Source organism: Epinephelus fuscoguttatus, linkage group LG4, assembly GCF_011397635.1.
Source record: "Epinephelus fuscoguttatus linkage group LG4, E.fuscoguttatus.final_Chr_v1".
NCBI classification, from domain to species: Eukaryota; Metazoa; Chordata; class Actinopteri; order Perciformes; family Serranidae; genus Epinephelus; species Epinephelus fuscoguttatus.
The window spans coordinates 41,208,205-41,226,636 of NC_064755.1; the positions used below are offsets into that span (position 1 = coordinate 41,208,205).

General features: G+C 41.0%; 1 protein-coding gene across 1 annotated transcript in view; it reads right to left on the reverse strand.

Moving 5' to 3' along the window:
• Nucleotides 1-18,432, reverse strand: part of LOC125887045 (copine-8-like) — a 107,127-nt gene that overhangs the window by 17,319 nt on the left and 71,376 nt on the right. Inside the window, exons 9-16 of the mRNA XM_049573546.1 lie at nucleotides 17,187-17,290; nucleotides 15,280-15,384; nucleotides 13,891-13,932; nucleotides 12,904-12,979; nucleotides 7,333-7,389; nucleotides 6,111-6,172; nucleotides 5,786-5,832; nucleotides 3,493-3,674 (exon numbers count right to left, since the gene is read on the reverse strand). Of these exons, the coding sequence (XP_049429503.1) occupies nucleotides 3,493-3,674; nucleotides 5,786-5,832; nucleotides 6,111-6,172; nucleotides 7,333-7,389; nucleotides 12,904-12,979; nucleotides 13,891-13,932; nucleotides 15,280-15,384; nucleotides 17,187-17,290 (675 nt within the window). The remainder of the gene's footprint in view (nucleotides 1-3,492; nucleotides 3,675-5,785; nucleotides 5,833-6,110; nucleotides 6,173-7,332; nucleotides 7,390-12,903; nucleotides 12,980-13,890; nucleotides 13,933-15,279; nucleotides 15,385-17,186; nucleotides 17,291-18,432) is intronic.

The window sequence follows — 18,432 nt, forward strand, 5'->3', positions numbered from 1 at the left end:
TCACCAGATCTCAGTCCAATAGAGCACCTTTGGGATGTGGTGGAACATCATGGATCAACTGTGTGATGTCATCATGTCAATATGGACCAAAATCTCTGAGGAATGTTTCCAGCACCTTGTTGAATCTATGACACCAAGAATTAAAAAGGGCGTCCAACCCAGTACCAGCAAGGTGTATCTAATAAAGTGGACACTAAGTGTATATTCAGCCACAAAATAAGTCTGAAAAGCTGCAAATCAGAACAGAGGTTAAGAGAGTTGTTGCATAGAGATGATACACTGTCTCATCTAGTTGACTTGGTGTGAACAGGCAGGTTTTCAGAACGTTGCAAAGCGAAGTGTTGACAGAAGTCGTCTGTTTCAACTCGTCTTCTCATGACCTTTGGTCTGAACTGGACTTTAGAACATGTTTGCCCAACAGAAGCTCATCCACCTGCTTCAAACCTGTTTTAAGAACCAAATCTGCTGCAGTATTTTCATCTCTCTGCAGCCTGCACATCCTTTGACAGACATATTCAAACTAATGTCTGGTGACAGGGTTTAAGTTTTCCAAAAGTATCCACCAAAGAAGCAAACAACACATTATTTAATCTCCCATATGTTTTGGGCTTTCTAATTACCTCAGTATGAAACCATCTTGACTGACTCTGCTCGGCCGCTCATGAGTACGATCGGCGCACATGAGACTCCTTTGCTGTGTAAATGGAGCTTGCATAATGACTTGGGATTCAGCAGTGGCTTTTTCCCACTGCGGCCTCGCAGCTGCAGCTTCCTCTTTAAGAGCTGACGAAGTTAAATCCTTAATGGTTAGATTAATGCATGTACGCCTTGTCTCGAAGGTTTGGCGCCGCTGGGGAAGCTGTTACCCAACGCTAAGCAGCTGTAAACGCCTCTGGAGGAACATCTGGAAGTGACAGTAGAGCAGGGAGAGGATTCTGGGTGGCCGAGGAGTGGTCAGGACGTCTACAGCCCCGCAGCGCTTGACATTGAGTGGTACTGTATGGATGAATGAATGGATGGGTGGAGGATGAAAAGATGCAACGGCTGAATGCTGATGGTGCTGAATGGAGGACGCAGTTAACCCAGATCCTTAATGTGTCCTAAGTATGTATGATTTCTATATATTTTTAAATGATTGTCATAAAGAACTGAAACTGTCTTTGTCTCTTCAGCAGGAGAAAAAACTGACAGTATAAATATAAAAATAAATAAAGTTGTGTGTTTGCAAAGCCAAAAACTCACCAGCTCATTTGGCTTTCATCAGCGCAGTGTGAGCGCCGGCTGAATGGCTGAATTTGTTCTTGTTTTTGGACAGCAGCGTTCACCACCCACCCAGAAACTGTTGCCTGTAATTGGTCATTTGTGTATGAAAGTGTCTGGTTCCATGCTGCGTGTTTTCACTTTACTTTTACAGAGTTTTTTTTTTGTTGACATAGTTCTGATACAACTTTATGTTCACATTTTGATTTGAGAAATAAAGCAGGTTGCAAATTTTCTCCAGCTGGTGTGAAGGCCATTAAAATATTTACTCTCTGTGACATATTCAGCAGCAGTCTGAGAACCAGTCCAATTTGTTTTTATACCGTCAGTCCTGATGTTAATGTTGTCCTAAATTAACACTGCAAAATCTTTATGTCCAAACATTTTGTCCCTTCAGACGATAAATATCTAAACTGTAGGATGATCAAGGATCAGGAAATTTGATTCATGTTGCTCAGTAAATTCAACTAAATGACTCTGGTGACAAATTCCACATCTACCCGATGGACTGGCAAATAATCTGATACAGACAGTCATGTCTTCTCGTGACTCCTCATTACTCCTCGTGACCTTTCATCTTTCACCATCATCAAGTTGAAATTTTGAATTGTCCCACAGTTTGTTTTTTGACTCCCGTCAGCTTCAGTTATACTAAACGTTCAGTTCTTTAGTTGTTTGTCCACAGCTAAATATTCATGGATTTATTATTTATTATTGAAACAAAGACAGTTGTCACCATATTAGATTGTTTTAGATTAATGTCAATTTTCTTTCTGACTGATACCAACTACTGACTGTTTTACGGCATCATGTCTGGGAGTGGCAAACTTAACTTCATCTTACTTGTGCATCGACAATAAGATGTCTGTCGGTCTGTCCATACATCTATCCATTTAAATTAACACAGTACACATTAAACCTGCCAAATGTCAGCATCGTCATTTCAAACATATTAGCATCCAGAAGTAGCTGCTGACATCTCTGTGGAGGTTTTGTTTTTTTTTCATTTCTAAATTATTACTTCCATTGTTCAACACTCAAAGCATTTAGCATAGTTAGCTCTGGAAAAACACTGTCACTTTCCCTCTGTGTGCTGTAAATCAATATTTTATCAGGGGTGCAAACTCATCAGAGGTGTAAAAGCTGACACGGGTAGTGCCAACACATATTTGCAGACTGTCTTTGCAGTAAGTGCAAAATTCCAACCAGTGCCGCTGGTAATTGAGCCAAGCAGTTTTTTTATTGATGGTTATATGTTGCATCATGCCACACAGTGCGCAGAGTCAATGTAAAACCAAACGCGGTCCATTAGTCTGTAGTGATGAATGTTTGAGACAAAGTCGGCCTCATTCAGCAACTTGGCATCATTTTACTCATTCACACCGTGACTTCATTGTTTCGTGCCAAACCTGACCCGGCGGAGGCCTTGTTGAAAGTGATGATCTTCTTCATCAGTGTTTTGTTTGGTTAAGAAGATTATGTGAAATAACTGAACAGGTGTTTGCACGCCTTGTGTAGGTTTCGGTAGAGGAAGGAACACACAGTTAAACTGAAGTGTTCATGCGTTATTATGGCTTAGATGAATATTTCAGCTACAAGTGATAAGCTGAGTACATCACAGTTTTTTTGTTTTGGGTCAATTATTTGGGGCAATTTTTGTCATTTCAGTTTGCTAATTTTAAAATTCTGCCTCTGAAGAATGAGTGAGAAAAACAAACTCTAGAGATAAGTTCGTTTTCGAGACGACTCAGTGAAAGACTCTGGCTCAGTGAGCTAACACAATGCAGAGAGAGACAGCGGGGAATCAGGGGTGAGTTAGGGTTTTACTTTAAACAAAGCAGAGTCAATGATTCTTAAAACAGTGGAAAGACTAACCAAGATGGTTTTAGTGAGAATAGTTTCATTTCTTTTATTTTGTTTTACGATGAGGCAACAAGGCAGTTAAGCTCGTCTTAGTTCAGTGAAAGAAAGAAACTTAAATTCAGAAGGAGTTCGGTTTTATTTTTCTGTTTAATAAAGGAAAAAGTAAGTGTAAAAATATTTCCTCTCTTGAGATCTTGTGAGCTTATTTGGTTTATTCATTAGACTAAATAGCTCAGAGTTTGTGCAACTTACCAAAGAAACAATCAGAAACAATACATTGTGTGCCTATATTTAAAAAGGAGAAATGATTTGTAGATTTGTGTGGATGGTTTCATGTTTGATGATAATAAGAGAAAACTGTTTCCTCACCAGGGCGAACTCGTGCGAGACCCGTCCGTCTGGTGGAAGCTTGGCACCAAAGCCCAGTGCAGGAAACATCTTGTCACTGTCGTAGTCCTGGATGATCTCTCCAACGGCCCGCAGCGCCATGGCGTAGTCGTTGAGCTGGTATGGGCTCATGTAATGGAGCGAGGTGGGCTGGGACGGGTTGCCTGGGACCCGAGCGTTCAACACAATATAACACACATCAGCATCAAACTGTAATTACGCCCGCTCCCCCCGGGCTGTGAGTCATATTAAATATAAAAGGAGGGGAGTGGGTGGAGGGGGTTCACATGCAGGCTGGAGTTTAGCTACACAAACATGTCTCCTCAGCACAGCTGCTCTGGAGGCAGAAAGCATCTCACTGGTCGCCTCAAACCTCAGCGGGCAGTGAGATGAACCGCAGCTCGTTCAGTAGAGCTCAGATACATGGAGCTACTAATAAGATAATGAGCCCCAGTGACCTGCTGACCCCCCAACATCTCCTCCCCACCATCATTAATGAACCAGATCAATAAAGATGTGATGACTCAGAAATGATGAAGATGATAAAAACAGTAAAAACTAAAGTCTGACTTCATTTGTCTCTTTTTTATTTTTGTCCCTAAATGAGAACAGATAAATATAAATACATGAAAGTAAATGTAAAACCACAGTTGTGACATTAAAGGATGAGGCCGGTGATGTTCTATATTTCGACTTCCACAAACCGTCTGTAGCTTCAGAGCCTTCAGTTCTCTCTGATGAATCTTTAAAAATCTGTCTGTCACATGTCGTTTCTTCTTTTTAAAAAAGGCCCAGTCATTCAGTAAAAACAGCTGAGCTGGAGTTTTTAGCCAACATTATTAAAACCAGAGAAAACAGATCATTTGTTGGGGACTATTTTCAGCTTTACACATTTGGAGCTGTGCTGAGTATTTCCAGCAGCAGGATGGTGTGTGTGGGATTTAATCAAAATAAACTACAGCTCCCATGTTCGTCATTACACAGGAACACGTGACGCAAAACAACAGCGTGGCTCATAAATGTGTTTTTAATAGTTTTCTGAGAAAGAATGGAGCTCTGTGGCAGAGAGGAAAATTATATTAGATCAAAACTTTTTTAGACTTTTTAGAGCCACTCGGAGTGATATTTAACCCTGGAGAAAGATAGTTGATTGTTGAGTCTCATTTCCAGGTCATCAAATATTGACGCTTTGGGTGGTCAGAACTGAACCACCAACCCAGTGTTTCTATCTGACAACCTGGAAATATCAACCATCTTTTTCCAGAGTCACATACAGCACCTTTAAAATACATTTTACAAAGCTGAAGAAAATAAAAACATATACTGAATTAAATGACTTTCGGTTCAGGACTGACAGTTTTACTCAAATGTTTAATACACATAAACTTATTTGGGAAGTACCTGGCATTAGTTTGCAAGTTTTGGGGGGCAAGAGGAGGAGCCCTGATGTATCAGGTTTATATTGGGATGAATTCATTGTTGGTTTTTGTTTCAAGTCCTTCTGTAATAAAATAAGGAAAATAGAATATGACAGGCCTCGTTCTTTAATATGTGTGCGGACTGTTTTGTGTAATATTATAAAGGGAATGAGAGGTTTCATATTCTAACAAAACTTCTGCAAATATGAACAACTGAGGCTGGAACAGAAACTTGTAATGTACTGTAACGTAATTATCTGCATAATATCACCATTATTTCAGACGTTCCTGGAGACGGGGCGTAGAAAAGGGATTTGATGGCAGTAAAAAAAAAAAGCCTACTATTTCTCCTGCGACATAAAGATGTCTCCAAAATCGTATTACATATATTAACTTAGTAAATCATCCCTCACTGAAATGAGAACATCCCTCATCTGTGAGAAAGGCTTCTGCACAGAATGTGTTTGTTTGTGGTTAAATTGCTGTCACTGATGAATGTACAGCAGTTTACCTGTGGGGCTTCATAAACACTGACGACATGTGGTGACAACCATCTGAACTGGAAATGTCATTTAAAAATGCGTGTAATGAGTTTCTGTACAGGCTGAGGCACAAACTGAGAACTTCAAACTGAGCTCACAAAGTTCAGAGGAAAAGATAATGTTCAAATAATCGTCCAACTTTTAGCTGCTTTGCCTTTTTTGTCTCCAGCTGAGTAAAAGTGTCATTAAAATAAGTCAGTTAAAACCGACTTCACTAAAGACTTCACATCAAGTAAAGATCTTAGTGATAACCACCAAAGTTTAATCTGTTCGATACACTTTCATCGATAAGAGCAGAAGCTTTCAAACACTCACCATTTGATGCCGTGAAATCAATTGCCACTGTGAAATTAATCTGAGTCCTACAAGAGAAAACAAGTCACGTAAGGAGTTAACGTGGAACCATCAATCACGCTAGATTATACCACAGCATGTTTCAAAGCGTGCAGCGGCGAGCAATTAAGCAGCGGGTTATCGGCAGCTGTCAGTCTTAATATCAGAGCTGAGAGATAAACACCGAGCGGTAATCCTCTCAGCGGAGTCTCTGGAGACTGCACACAACATCACAACTGCAGCTGACTGATTGATGCTGCCGTTGAATATCTGCACAATCATATGAGGACGTTTATGGTGAACTCACCCGCCTCGGATGTAGTCCAGGAAGGAGAGCTCAGTGTCCACCAGGCAGGACAGCAGAGTGACCTGAAGACAGTCAGAGACATGAAGACAAGGGTCGGTTTCAACTTCTAAGCTACAAGGCCATCCACAACCACGACCTCCTTCCTATCACCATACCTGCTCGCACCCTCAGATCCTCTTCTTCTATTCACCTCACTGTCCCCTCCGTTCGCCTCACTACCATGGGGGGCAGAGCACTGAGCTGCTCTGCTCCCCAACTCTGGAATTCACTCCCCCCTGACCTCCGAAATATTGATTCACTCCCACACTTTAAATCCAGGCTGAAAACTCACCTGTTCAGGCTTCCTACTCTCTTTGAGTGGGTAGATGTTTTGTTTATGTTTGTTTTGTTTGTTGTTAAATGTTTAATTATCTTGTACTTTGTATTTTATTGTAATTTACTCTGTATTTTACTCTGTAAGGTGACCTTGAGTGTCATGAATGGTGCCCAGAAATAAAATGTATTATTATTATTATTATAACATTACAGCATGAGCAGAGGCTGTTCAGATGAAATCAGAGATCATAAGTTTGTCATTTTGTAGAGATAAAAACAGGAGGTCCGTCGCTCCAACATTCAGCTCTGTGTATCATTCTTTGTTTTGCTTCTCAATATTTTAAATTCTCAAGTTCATTACAGTCACTTCATTTCACTACTGAACCACGACAAACTCATCAAACACATACATGTCTCTGACTTTAATTAATTTGTGTAAAACAAATCTAATGATTCTTATTCAAACCTGTTTAAAGCGTGGTCAGATCAAACTGTCTGGACCCAGAGGTAAAAACCTTCTGTTGAGCCTCTGTTGCTTCAGTGCACACAGCACAGTTAAGATGGCAGTGTCATTAGGACACAGATCCTACACTGGATACTAAACGTCTCTAAACTCTGTTTGGCCCCGATCACACAGAATGCTTTTCAGCAACCTGAAGATGTTTGTCTAATTGTTTTTAATGAGACTGAAGCTTTTTGTTCGCTGCTTTTGCATTGCTGAGCAGCTCATGTTTTCCTGCTCTATGCAGATCATGTTGTTGCAGGAGCTGCTCTGAACATCTCAAGTTAAAAAAACTTCAACTCAGAGCAGAAAAGCACCTGACTTCATTTGCATTGCAGGTGTTACAGACAATGCCCAAAATTAAAAACAAATCACACAAACTCTGGATATAAACTGCTGACTCACCGTTCCTGAGTTTTGGTACTTTTTCTTCTTCTTTCCTTTTTTCTTTGGATTTAGCACCTGTGGAGGAAACATGAGCATTGATCAGCTGTGTGGCGTCTCAGTGAGCTGTGAACGATCCTGATTATTTTATTTCACTCGTCACATGACGCTGCTTCTAAAAGAGGTCGGACTGACACCATCGCAGGCTTCAAACTTCTCCCAGAAAATGTTCACGTCAAGATGTTTGTGTCTGAACTGATTATTTTATTTTGTATCGTGTGTGTGTTGGTAACAGGGACGTGCAGATGTCACAGCTCTTGTTTAGTTTGATTGACAAGTATTTTAACCTGAAACACTCAGACCTCGACATGAGCTCCACCTTCACTTCCTTCAGTGTCAGCCTCTGGTCTGAACCTCAGACGTGTGAAGGGCAGCAGAGTTACAGAAAACACTTCATTAAAGGGAATTTCGGTTTATTTCAACCCGTCTCCTATCGTCCTAAATTTGTTTGTTTATCATCTAGCTCTGCTTTCCAAAGCGCAGCTGAAATATCGCGAGGAATGTGACCGAGGACGAGACACCTCCACCTGGAGTAGTATCCAGCTGGGCTTTATCTAGAGCTCGCAAGATTTCAGGCACGGTATGAGATCGCTGCTTGTTCTCGCGATATTTCGGCCGCGCTTTGGAAAGCAGAGCTAGATGGTAAACAAACATGGCAGCACACCGGTAAGGTAAGACAACACGTTTACATGTCGTTTTCTATATGTTCTCTGACATTTATCCTAACGATATGAGGCGGTTTTTGTGGAACAAAAGCTTGTTTAGTGGACTAACTTTGCACTTGAAGGTTGCCCGTTCACTTACGTTTTAACAGGTCTGACGCTACTATGTGCCCCGGCTGTATCTAGGCTAACGGCTAACATGCTAACTATTATTTTTATGTCACTAGTCACTTGAAACATTTTTAAACTTAATTTCCCCTTAAGAATAAAGAAAATAAGAGTTTAAACAGAAGGAGTTAGTCTGGAGAAAATCCAGAGCAGGTTTTAAAAGGCAGAGACAGCATGAGTGTGACGAGATGATGTCACATGTTACATCACATGTGTGCAGAGAGAATGCTGTGCTTTTCCTGCCTCTGCAGTGATTCAGGTTGTGCTTCGTAAGCACCTCTCCTGACTCCTGACCTTCACTGATTTATGGTTTGTTCACACACAGCTGGTGTAGAAATTAATGGAGCAGGTCAGTGAACTGCACTGAGAATAAAGAAGGTGAAAGAGAAGTCGGTCTGTTTAGGAACTGGTGCTCGAGTGTTTCCACCGGGGCAGGGCGTCCAAACTTTCTGACTGGGGCCACATTAGATAAAAATACCCGGGGCCAGCTGCTTCCCACTTCACAGGGGTTGTTAAAGAAACACATACAAATGAGACAAAGCAGCTGTTTCATCTTTCAGTGCAAAAGTATTTAACATTTCACCTGAAAGCAGCAGCTCTCGCTGTCAACCTCGTGCTTTTTTTGCTTTGGACATGTCTGCGACGATATGGGAAATATCACCTGTTACATAACCATTCATGTGTTTGTTCACTGTCTGTTAATGCAAACACATTAGTTCCCCCCAGCACAGTTCCTACTTGGTCCACGTTTGAAAACTGTTACTTGACTTGACGGTCCTGCAACTGAAAGGTGAACGGGAAAAATGCAAAGAGATCCTACTTGATCAACCAGGCACACCACATACAGCAGGGTTGCCTTAAATGTGATGCAATAACAGTTGTGACACGTTTTCTCTTGCTATGTTATTGTCATCGTGACATCATCATGTCGACGAGGTGCCAGTACAGTAATAAACAGGACAATATGGACAGGATTTGTCCACTCTGCAGGAACAGCAGGTTTACACTAATTAGTACAGGTACAGTAAGTAAAAAGTGAGTAGAAATTAATATCCAGGGTTTTTTTCAAATATAAATTTGTGTTTGAATATTGTGGAGCTAGAGTCCACACGTCTGTCTGCGTGTATCTGATCTCCATGTGTTAGCTGAGTTTTCACATGATGTATGTTGGTTCTGGTCTGGAAGGAACGCCAAAGCATGGGTGCGTCCAGAGGCTCATTTGTAACTTGTGTTATGTTTTTTACTGCCTGGATTTAACAGCACAGCTTGGTTACTTCACTTGTATTCATAATATTGTTAACATGTAACTTGTGTGTCTGCTGTTTGTCAATAAAACTTGACTTTATAAATGGACGTTGTGTCTGTAGCTCAGACTGTAAAACTCAGTGATTTGGGGTGTTGCACTGTTGACCCTCCAGAGGTCAGAGCACAGTTACAGACAGACGTCCCCCAGAATGCACTCTGTGTTCAGTCAGATGTCATCCAATTACATTCTTAAAGACGACCAGCGGTAAAGAAACACGGCGGTATTTTTGGTCGTGGCTCTAAAACAGTGGTCCTATGTCACACAGTCAGAGAGGTTTAAGGGTGGCTGTTGTCACAGTTTGTGATCAAAGACAGCCTGGGATAAAATTCTGACTATGTGATGCTGTAACCAACTACGTCTACTAATGAACCAATAGCAATGAGGCACTGATCTGTGTGACAATGCTAAATGCTAGTAAATGCTAATAAATACACTTAGAGCTCTTGTTCCCCGGCCACGGCCACGTCTACGTTCTCCTCCGCCTTCTCCTCTTCTTCTTCAGACATTTTTCCAACACATAAATGCCGCTATAGCGACGGCTCCATTCATGTTTGTTTTCATTTTTCTCTGACCACTACAGGGCGTAGATGGATGACGCACGCTGATGACGTTTTGTTCTTGCGTACTGACGGCAATGGACATACATTGTAGCCTGTGATTCGGTAGGTGCTGTCATTGTACAGTCTGCAGACATCAAACTTGATGCCAAGTTTATTAGATCCATGTGTCACAGTGTCGCTGCACTAAACTTATCAGGCTAATAAAATCTCACAGTCTGTAGGAGGATAAAGGGAAAATTCAATGTTTGAATTGTGGGAGAAAATCTTAAAAGTTGCATAAAAGGCTGTCTGCCTCTGTTGTTAGATAAGATCCTGTACTCCTTAAGTTAGCCAGGTTGAATTTGACATTATTGACCACCTTTATAAAGCTCTTTACACGACAGATTCAAATCTAAAGTGATCCTGAGGTCATGGTGAATTACAAACAGCTCTCAGATTGGATAAACATTGCTGACCGTGAGGAAGACTCTGGAAGACGTTGGCAGTGCTCAGACTGTAAATATATTTTAAATCAAGTAAAGTATTTCGTCCCCAACTGTACTGTACGTGTGTCTACATTTGAAATGAGTAGTTCAAGGTGACATGATGAACTGTAAACCAACGGGGAGATTCCTACAATCAGTAGTCAGTCGGTTCATGGTCAAACTCTGATGTATGTATTTGTCCAGTTTTAGTGAAGATACATGATGTGTCTCTGGACACGAGACAAAGAGGAGCAGAGAGAAAAGGAACTGTATGTTCACATTAATGTGAAGAATAGATTTTTACTGACGCCCCCTCCATCATGTTCTTGGTCTTTGGGGGTTTTATTTCTGACGTTGATCCTGAGCCCATGTATGCACGCCGCACTGTGTGGGCAGCTCGATGCCAAAAGTTCAAAACTTTGAACACAAGCTGCTCTGACCTTTGTGAGCTCAGCCCGCTGCTGTACGGAGCACTGAGCTGTAATTAAAGATGGAGGAAGAATTAATAATTTGTGGGGCTTTTTATCTTCCACAACTACATGTTAACAAATGTTCATACATGGAAACAAAACTTAACGACAAAAGGTGCTTTTATTCTTGTTTTCCAGCCAGATCTCTTTCTCTTCTATCTGTACATCGAGAGCAACAAAAGAAACACAGCTCTTTTCATTAAAGATGAATACTGGATGAAGGTAAATTCTGTCGTTCTCCTGATGTGTTCAAATGTAATCTTATATATTACATCGTTTTTGGCTGTTTGAAGGACAAATTTGTTGACATTTCTACAGCAATATAAAACAGATATTAGAAAGTGAATTATGATATATTTCATAGAGTAAAAAGCCTTTGTGAAACAGTTGTGTTTTTTATATGAAGGTTTTATCAAAGGTTGTTTCATTTTAATGGGCAGAACTTCCAAAATTTTCAAGGATCCATGATAAAGATTTTTTTTTCTTGCCCCATTTGCCTGACATCAGATTTAAACTGTTCAAGCACTGTTCAAGCATAAACCATCACAAATGCCTAAATCTTCCTTGTCACGCCTGCAGCTTGTCCAGAATGCTGCTGCAAGACTGATAACTGGCACAAGGAAAAGAGACAGCATAACGCCTGTGCTGGCATCCCTGCACTGGTTACCAGTCAATTACAGGATTGAATTCAAGGTTTTATTGTTTGTTTTTAAAGCTGTTAGTGGCCTGGCTCCCCAGTATATTTCTGAGCTCTTATGTCCGCTTTTAGATTCCAGAGCACTCAGATCTTCAAACCAGCAGCTTTTGGCTGTGCCTCGATCGAGGCTAAAGGGCAAAGGGGATCGTGTGTTCGCTGTGGCTGCACCCAAACTTTGGAACAGTCTACCTCTCTCCATTAAGGATTCCCCATCTGTGGACACTTTTAAGGCTAGACTTAAGACCCACTTTTACTCTAAAGCTTTTGAGCGCTCCTGAACTCTTATCCCCCTTTTTTAGTCTTTTGTATTTCCACTCTCCAATTTGTTCCTCTACTTTTGGACTTGTGTACACGGGACTATACATTACTACGTAATCACGTAAGCACTTTGGTCAACCTAGGTTGTTTTTAAATGTGCTTTATAAATAAATTTGATTTGATTTGATGATAAATCCAGCTCACGGGCAAACAGGAATGGAGAGCTGAACCCAGGATGGAAATGACGAAACATACATGATGGTAAACAAAATGGCACAAGGCCACCTGGAGAAAAAGCACTGTGCCCAGCATAACTTTTCAGAGCGCTGTGCCCTTTTTGTGCATACCAAGCACTTCAAGTTGAAAATCTCTCAACTTTTCAGAAGGTGCCAGTGAGATCACTGCGGCTTCTGTCACAGCGAGGACAGAGAAGCTCATGTCTTGGAGCAGAGCGGCCAGCGGACTCTCGATGTTCCTGCTGAGTGTTGGAATTTTATCACCGTTAGCTTTGTAACCTTGAAGTTAAATGTGTCAGCCCTCTGTTAATGAAGCTTTATGTTAGCTACCTGGCTAATGTTAGTGTCAAGATATTGTTGTCATAGAAACAAAACCCAAGCCCAGCACGTCATTACAAAAAGCACGGTCAGCACTTTCTTAATGTAGCGCTGTGATGAGGCGCTCCCCAACACCCTGCTGCCAGTTCCTGATTTATAATGAAGATTTCTTTATTTCCATGGCACAAAAGGGGTAATAAACAACAAAAACAAAATAAACAACAACAACAAAAAAACATCAGTATCTGTTGTTCACCAAATTGTTAAACATTGTTAAACATATTGGCCCAGGATCAATGCGTCCCTGGGTCAGAGGTTATGATCTGAAGTATGGACTACAGGACAATGAAGTTACAAGTGTGTGTGTGTGTGTGTGCGTGTGTGAACCATCACCTCATAGATGTGGAACTGTGACTGGCTCCTGCACATTTCTCTGTAGCTGGTGCTGAAGTCGCCGATAAAGTCGTGGCTGTAAAATAACGAACACACAGTCATGTTCGGCGTCACAGTGAGAAACTCTGCAGTGAGTAAAAGAGCAAAGATCATAATAACAAGAATCGAACATCCCGTAATAATAGTTAAAATGCTTCCATTCCTTTGTAGTGTATTCACATTGTTAAAGCACAGCACAAATCAGGAGTATCACTGACAAGCTTCCTGGTTACCGGAGGCATGGGCGTAACAACCAATTTCATAATTTCACGGAGATAATTAGCGCTGTTGGAATCAGAGTCAGAGATTTGTGGGAGCTCGGGGCAAAACGGACTTGAAATGTCAGAAATGGCCTGTGAAACTAACAATGAAGGGGTGAATACTGCTCCTGAATACTAGGAATTCACCTGCTTTAAATATAAACATGGTCTTTATTCCCCGACCGACTCGATGGAGTTATGGAATTCTCTGTCAGGACAATGTTCAGGCTGTATTAACAGTTGCTGCAGGTTTTAAGCAGCAGCAGTTTTTATCACTTCATATTTTCTACAGTATTTAAAGTGGAAAACAAGAGGGATTATAAGGACAGCATGATCTGTGACTTTAATCCCAAATGTCCGTCCCTACTCTACACACATGCTCTCATATTTTCAGGCCAGTTATTTTATTTTTTAGGAGCATACAATCTCAGTGTCATCAGGTGTAAATCTTTATATCTCATTATGGCATGTAGGATTAATAAACAAAGAAATAACAGAATCACTACGATGTCTATAAGTCAGAGGTAATTACAGCAGTGACTCGGCCCTGGGGCCTCGTGTCTAACGTATACAGTGTTTATTTCACAGCAGGATGTCAGTGGGCTGCTAACACTGTACTGATGGATGGAGCATCATCACATCATCGCCTCAGTTTAACAGGACAAAAGGAAGAGAGTTGTTCCCTCACCCTCCATCTCGGTCCCAGTCGTACACCTCCACCTTAATGCTCCTGCAGGGGAAGAGAACACGAAGGAAAATCCCATTAAAAAACCAATTAGCACGCTGATTTACGTCCTCCTGCTTAAAACTCTGGGAACTGGTCCGTGGAAGGCCCGCGGTCCTCCAGTGAGAGGATGAGCCGACGTAACACAGACAGGAGGGTTTTTATCAGTATACCCTGGTGTCACCCCAGCAAATAAGAAAAGAATTAGAAAAAGATTAAAATATATAAGAATTAGGAAGCACTCAGACAGCACACAGCACCACTGAGGCTGCCTTGTGTTCAAAGTGACCGATGGTTTTTATGGGAAATATTTCTGTTTCTGTCATTGGAGAGCTCTATTCTCCGCCCTCCCTCCCCTCCTGCCTATCTTTCCCTCTTCTCTACATTGGGTCCTGATGGGTTTGTCGTGGCTGGGTGCTGCGGTGGATCCCTTTCAAAGTTTCCCCACATGGTGGATGAGCTACAAGCAGACCGAGCTTCGCACATCTGTCATGTTTTTTCTTCAGGTCAGGACTTTATAAAAAGGAAGCAACCAGTTGCCAGACTGTAATGAGTAGCGATTCAGTATCAGTGTTCAAATGCACTTAAGGAAAGTGTTAAGAGAACATTTATAATACCGTATTTTTAAGTATATTCAGTTGCCAGTTTATTAGTTACACCTAGCCAAAACAAATGCAGTCTTAGGGCCCAGACACACCAAACTGACTAGCGACTGAGAGAACTAGTGGCAACGAAAGCTGACTCCTGCGTTGCCTCACATCACGTGTCTTAACTAAAAAGTTGCACCTGAACACACCACAGAGCCTTCAACCGACAGCCAACCAGCACGTCAGCTCTGTGTCGTCACTGCATGTGCAGAAAAACAGTGTTTGGCTTCTTCCTGTGCCGATAGCCCCCAGAGCTCCCCACTCATCTGCCGGCAAAAGTCCGTCGGGTGACAGGAAGCGTGTCATTGATGACTGTTCAACTGCCCACGCTGCAATGACACAGAGCTGGTTGAAAATTGGCACAGTCTCCCTGATAAGGTGTCAGTAGTTATTTATATAAAATGTAGAAATGTTGGATGGTTAAACATTGTCACAGGCAGCTGCAGGTCTTCTTTCCTCCGTACTGTATCCGTTATCTAACAGGTGTTGCGTCTGGTATGTGCCAGCAAAGCTGCCACGAGACACAGAGCCAAATCTTAGTGATTACATCATTAAAGACCCAGAGAAATTAAAGAGAAGTTTTCCAGGTATGTGTCCAATATATGTCAATTGTTTCTATACCAAAACTGCTCAGTTTTTTCATTTATTACATCAGTATAAGTGTAAAGATGGTCAGTGAAATGTTTGTGTTTGTTTCCTTGTGTACCTGTCGTAATCTCCATTACACAGCGCCCTGACGGGAATCTTAAAAGCCTGCCACACCGGGTCCAGAGTGTTCTTCACCACCTCTGTTTTGTGGCAGATGGTATACCTGAGAGTGAGACACACAAAAATATTAACAATGACAAGTTTACCTTTAAGACTGAAATCACATTTAGTCATCCATTTCCTGTTGTCAAAAAATGATCTCTGATTTTAAATGTGTTTTATTAACAGTAGTGACTGGCTGGTTTCCATCTGCACAGACAGATACCAGAACAACAGGTACCAGAACAACAGGTACCAGAACAACAGGTACCAGAACGACAGATACCAGAACAACAGGTACCAGAACGACAGATACCAGAACGACAGGTACCAGAACGACAGGTACCAGAACGACAGATACCAGAACGACAGATACCAGAACAACAGGTACCAGAACAACAGGTACCAGAACGACAGGTACCAGAACAACAGGTACCAGAACGACAGATACCAGAACGACAGGTACCAGAACATGACATGCTGCTGATCAAAAATTAAGATTCGTTTTACTATTTTTGTTTTATTTATTGATATTATTTTGATTATAACTGATTAGTGTTTGTCGTGTTCCGACAGTAAATAACACTTTAAACCAATTAACCTTCTGGTTAATTAACCTTCTGGCAACTTTCACTCAGGGGCAAAAATCAGCCTTTAAACTTGAAAAAAAGATTTTTGCTTTTTAAGATAATCAATATTGACTGATATGACAACTTTCATCTTGATAACATCTTTGATCACATCGTCCAGCCCTGATACAGACATACTTTGTAAAAGAATCCACTGTAACAGTACAACTTCAAAATGTTTAGATCACATGAAAAATCAAACTTCCAAGTCTGGATTTTTGAAAGATGACAAAAAAACCCCCGATGTGTTTACTTAATGTTTTCCATATGAAATGTTATTCTTAGACTGTACATGTGTGCACATCTTTGCAATTCAACTTGTTATGAGTTCAGAGAAACCAAAATACTTGGCTGTGTTCCTTGTAGTTTCTGAGTCACTTTCTTATCATACTGTATTCAGTCTTTGGGGACGTGGGACAGTTTGTTCCTAAAATATAATGACATACACAGTAAACTGTAGTCCCATGTGCCCAAACTCTTAATACAGTATGATAACGGAAAGTCACTTTCCAGCCAAACAGTTTGACTGATTTTGGAAATTCCTTCTTATCTATTTCTTTAAGTCAGGCCCGGAAGAAACTTCCTTCAAAGGGAAATATAAAATCTTAAGATGCAGGCACTGATGGGTTAAGGGGAGTGTAACACTAACAGTATTTGATAAAGCCTGATGTTTGGCTGAAATAACAGCTTTCTGTTCTTTTTGATGTGGCACCTAGTCGGGCTCTTTGTGAGCGCGGCGTGCTGCTGTTCTACCCTGCGGCTGAACATTTAGGCTGCATCAGTAAATACCCAGCTGCACAACAAGAGAATGTGTGTCTTCACTAAGACGCTGAAGTCGACTTGAATAAAAGCATCTGCGGGGCAAAGAAAGTGCGACCTCCACACACATTTTTCACTTAACTCCATCTTATCCATCCTTTCTCCCTTTATATTCCTCTTGTCAACTCTGTCTTATTATCTCTGCTCATCCCTCCTTCTGCTGCTTTCTCCTGTTAACGTCTGGACGGCAGAAGTCACATATACAGCGACTAGAGTTACATAACATCACAGAGGCGGTTCAGACCTTATATCCTCTGTATGGGAGCTTTTTGGAGCATGAAAAATGTCTATATGCATTTCAGGCGTCTTTACGTGCTGTATGTGTGTTTCTTTTTTTCTTTGTGAGACAGCTGCTTTTGTTAATTCAGCAAAGTGACATCCACAAATACCATGAGGAGGAAGCTGCCTGTCAACTTACGATCCGTCTTCGTTGCTGCGGTAGAAGACGAGAAAAGGATCCGATTTTCCGAAGAAGTCCTTCTTATCCAGCTTGTTCCCACAAAACTGAAGCATCACCGACTCCTGAAACAGAAGGAAGGAAGTACATGTAAAATATAACAATACCAACGTTCAGGTCATAAAAAGTGACACGTTGGCTGCATTCACCACAGATAATATTAGATACTGTTGTTTATTGATTCATTCTGTTATAGATTTATTTTGGAGAATAATTCTAAATTTTTAAAAGTCGATTCAATCTTTCTGATCTTATCACTCTAATGTAGGACTGGTACCGTCATACGTTATCACTTCGGCATCAATTAAAATGACTGCACACATTACATTTGGACAATTTTTTGACATTTTCTTCCACTGAGTCCTGGGACCTGATATTAAAATTCAATCTTCACCTGCTCCCAGAACAGAGAATATTAAATGGAGATCATGAGGCTTAATTACACCCTCCAACACTCTGATATTATTACCATGATATCATCTTAAATCTGTAATTAATGATCTATTTTTCAACAGTGCTGTAAGTTATTTGGTATGACGACTTTCCCTTTTGTTCCACTTCTTAATTAAGCAATTTCCTTTGTTTCCCTGGAAGACTGGGAGACGAACATAATTACAGTTTTCTAACAGCTGCATCGATTCTGGCACATTGTGTATTGACAGAAAAGAAACTGGAGTTCTCCTGAGATGTTTCTGTGCACAGTGTGGGCTCAGAGCTCTTCATCTTTGATTTGAAGGAAAGTCATTCTTTAACCTAACAGAAAAGAGTCTGCTTTCAAGCATCACTGGAAATATCTTGTTGTGAAGTGATTCATATACAGCCTGCAAAGACACCATCAAATGACAAAATGGGCCCAGAACAGCGAAGGTACTTTTCCAGAAATGTCCAAATGTTTGAAGTGATTTTGTTTCCCTTTGATGGAAAGAAAAATTCAAACAGACAAAGTCACAGTCCCGCTCGGTGTCAAACAGTCTGCTGCATCTTCAACTGAAACCAGTCCTCTGTGGGGTTTTAACTGGATTTTTTTTTTCAACAGAAATAAAGACTCAAACCTCCTCTGTCCAAAATTTAAAATAAATCTGTTGAAGGGAACAGAACTTGTTTGAGTAAAGCAAAGCATCTGTTCTATTGTAACGAGTTGAAACACTGTCAACGCTCTGTTCTACAATGTTCTAAAAAAGCTGCTGGTTCACAGGAAGTGACCTCA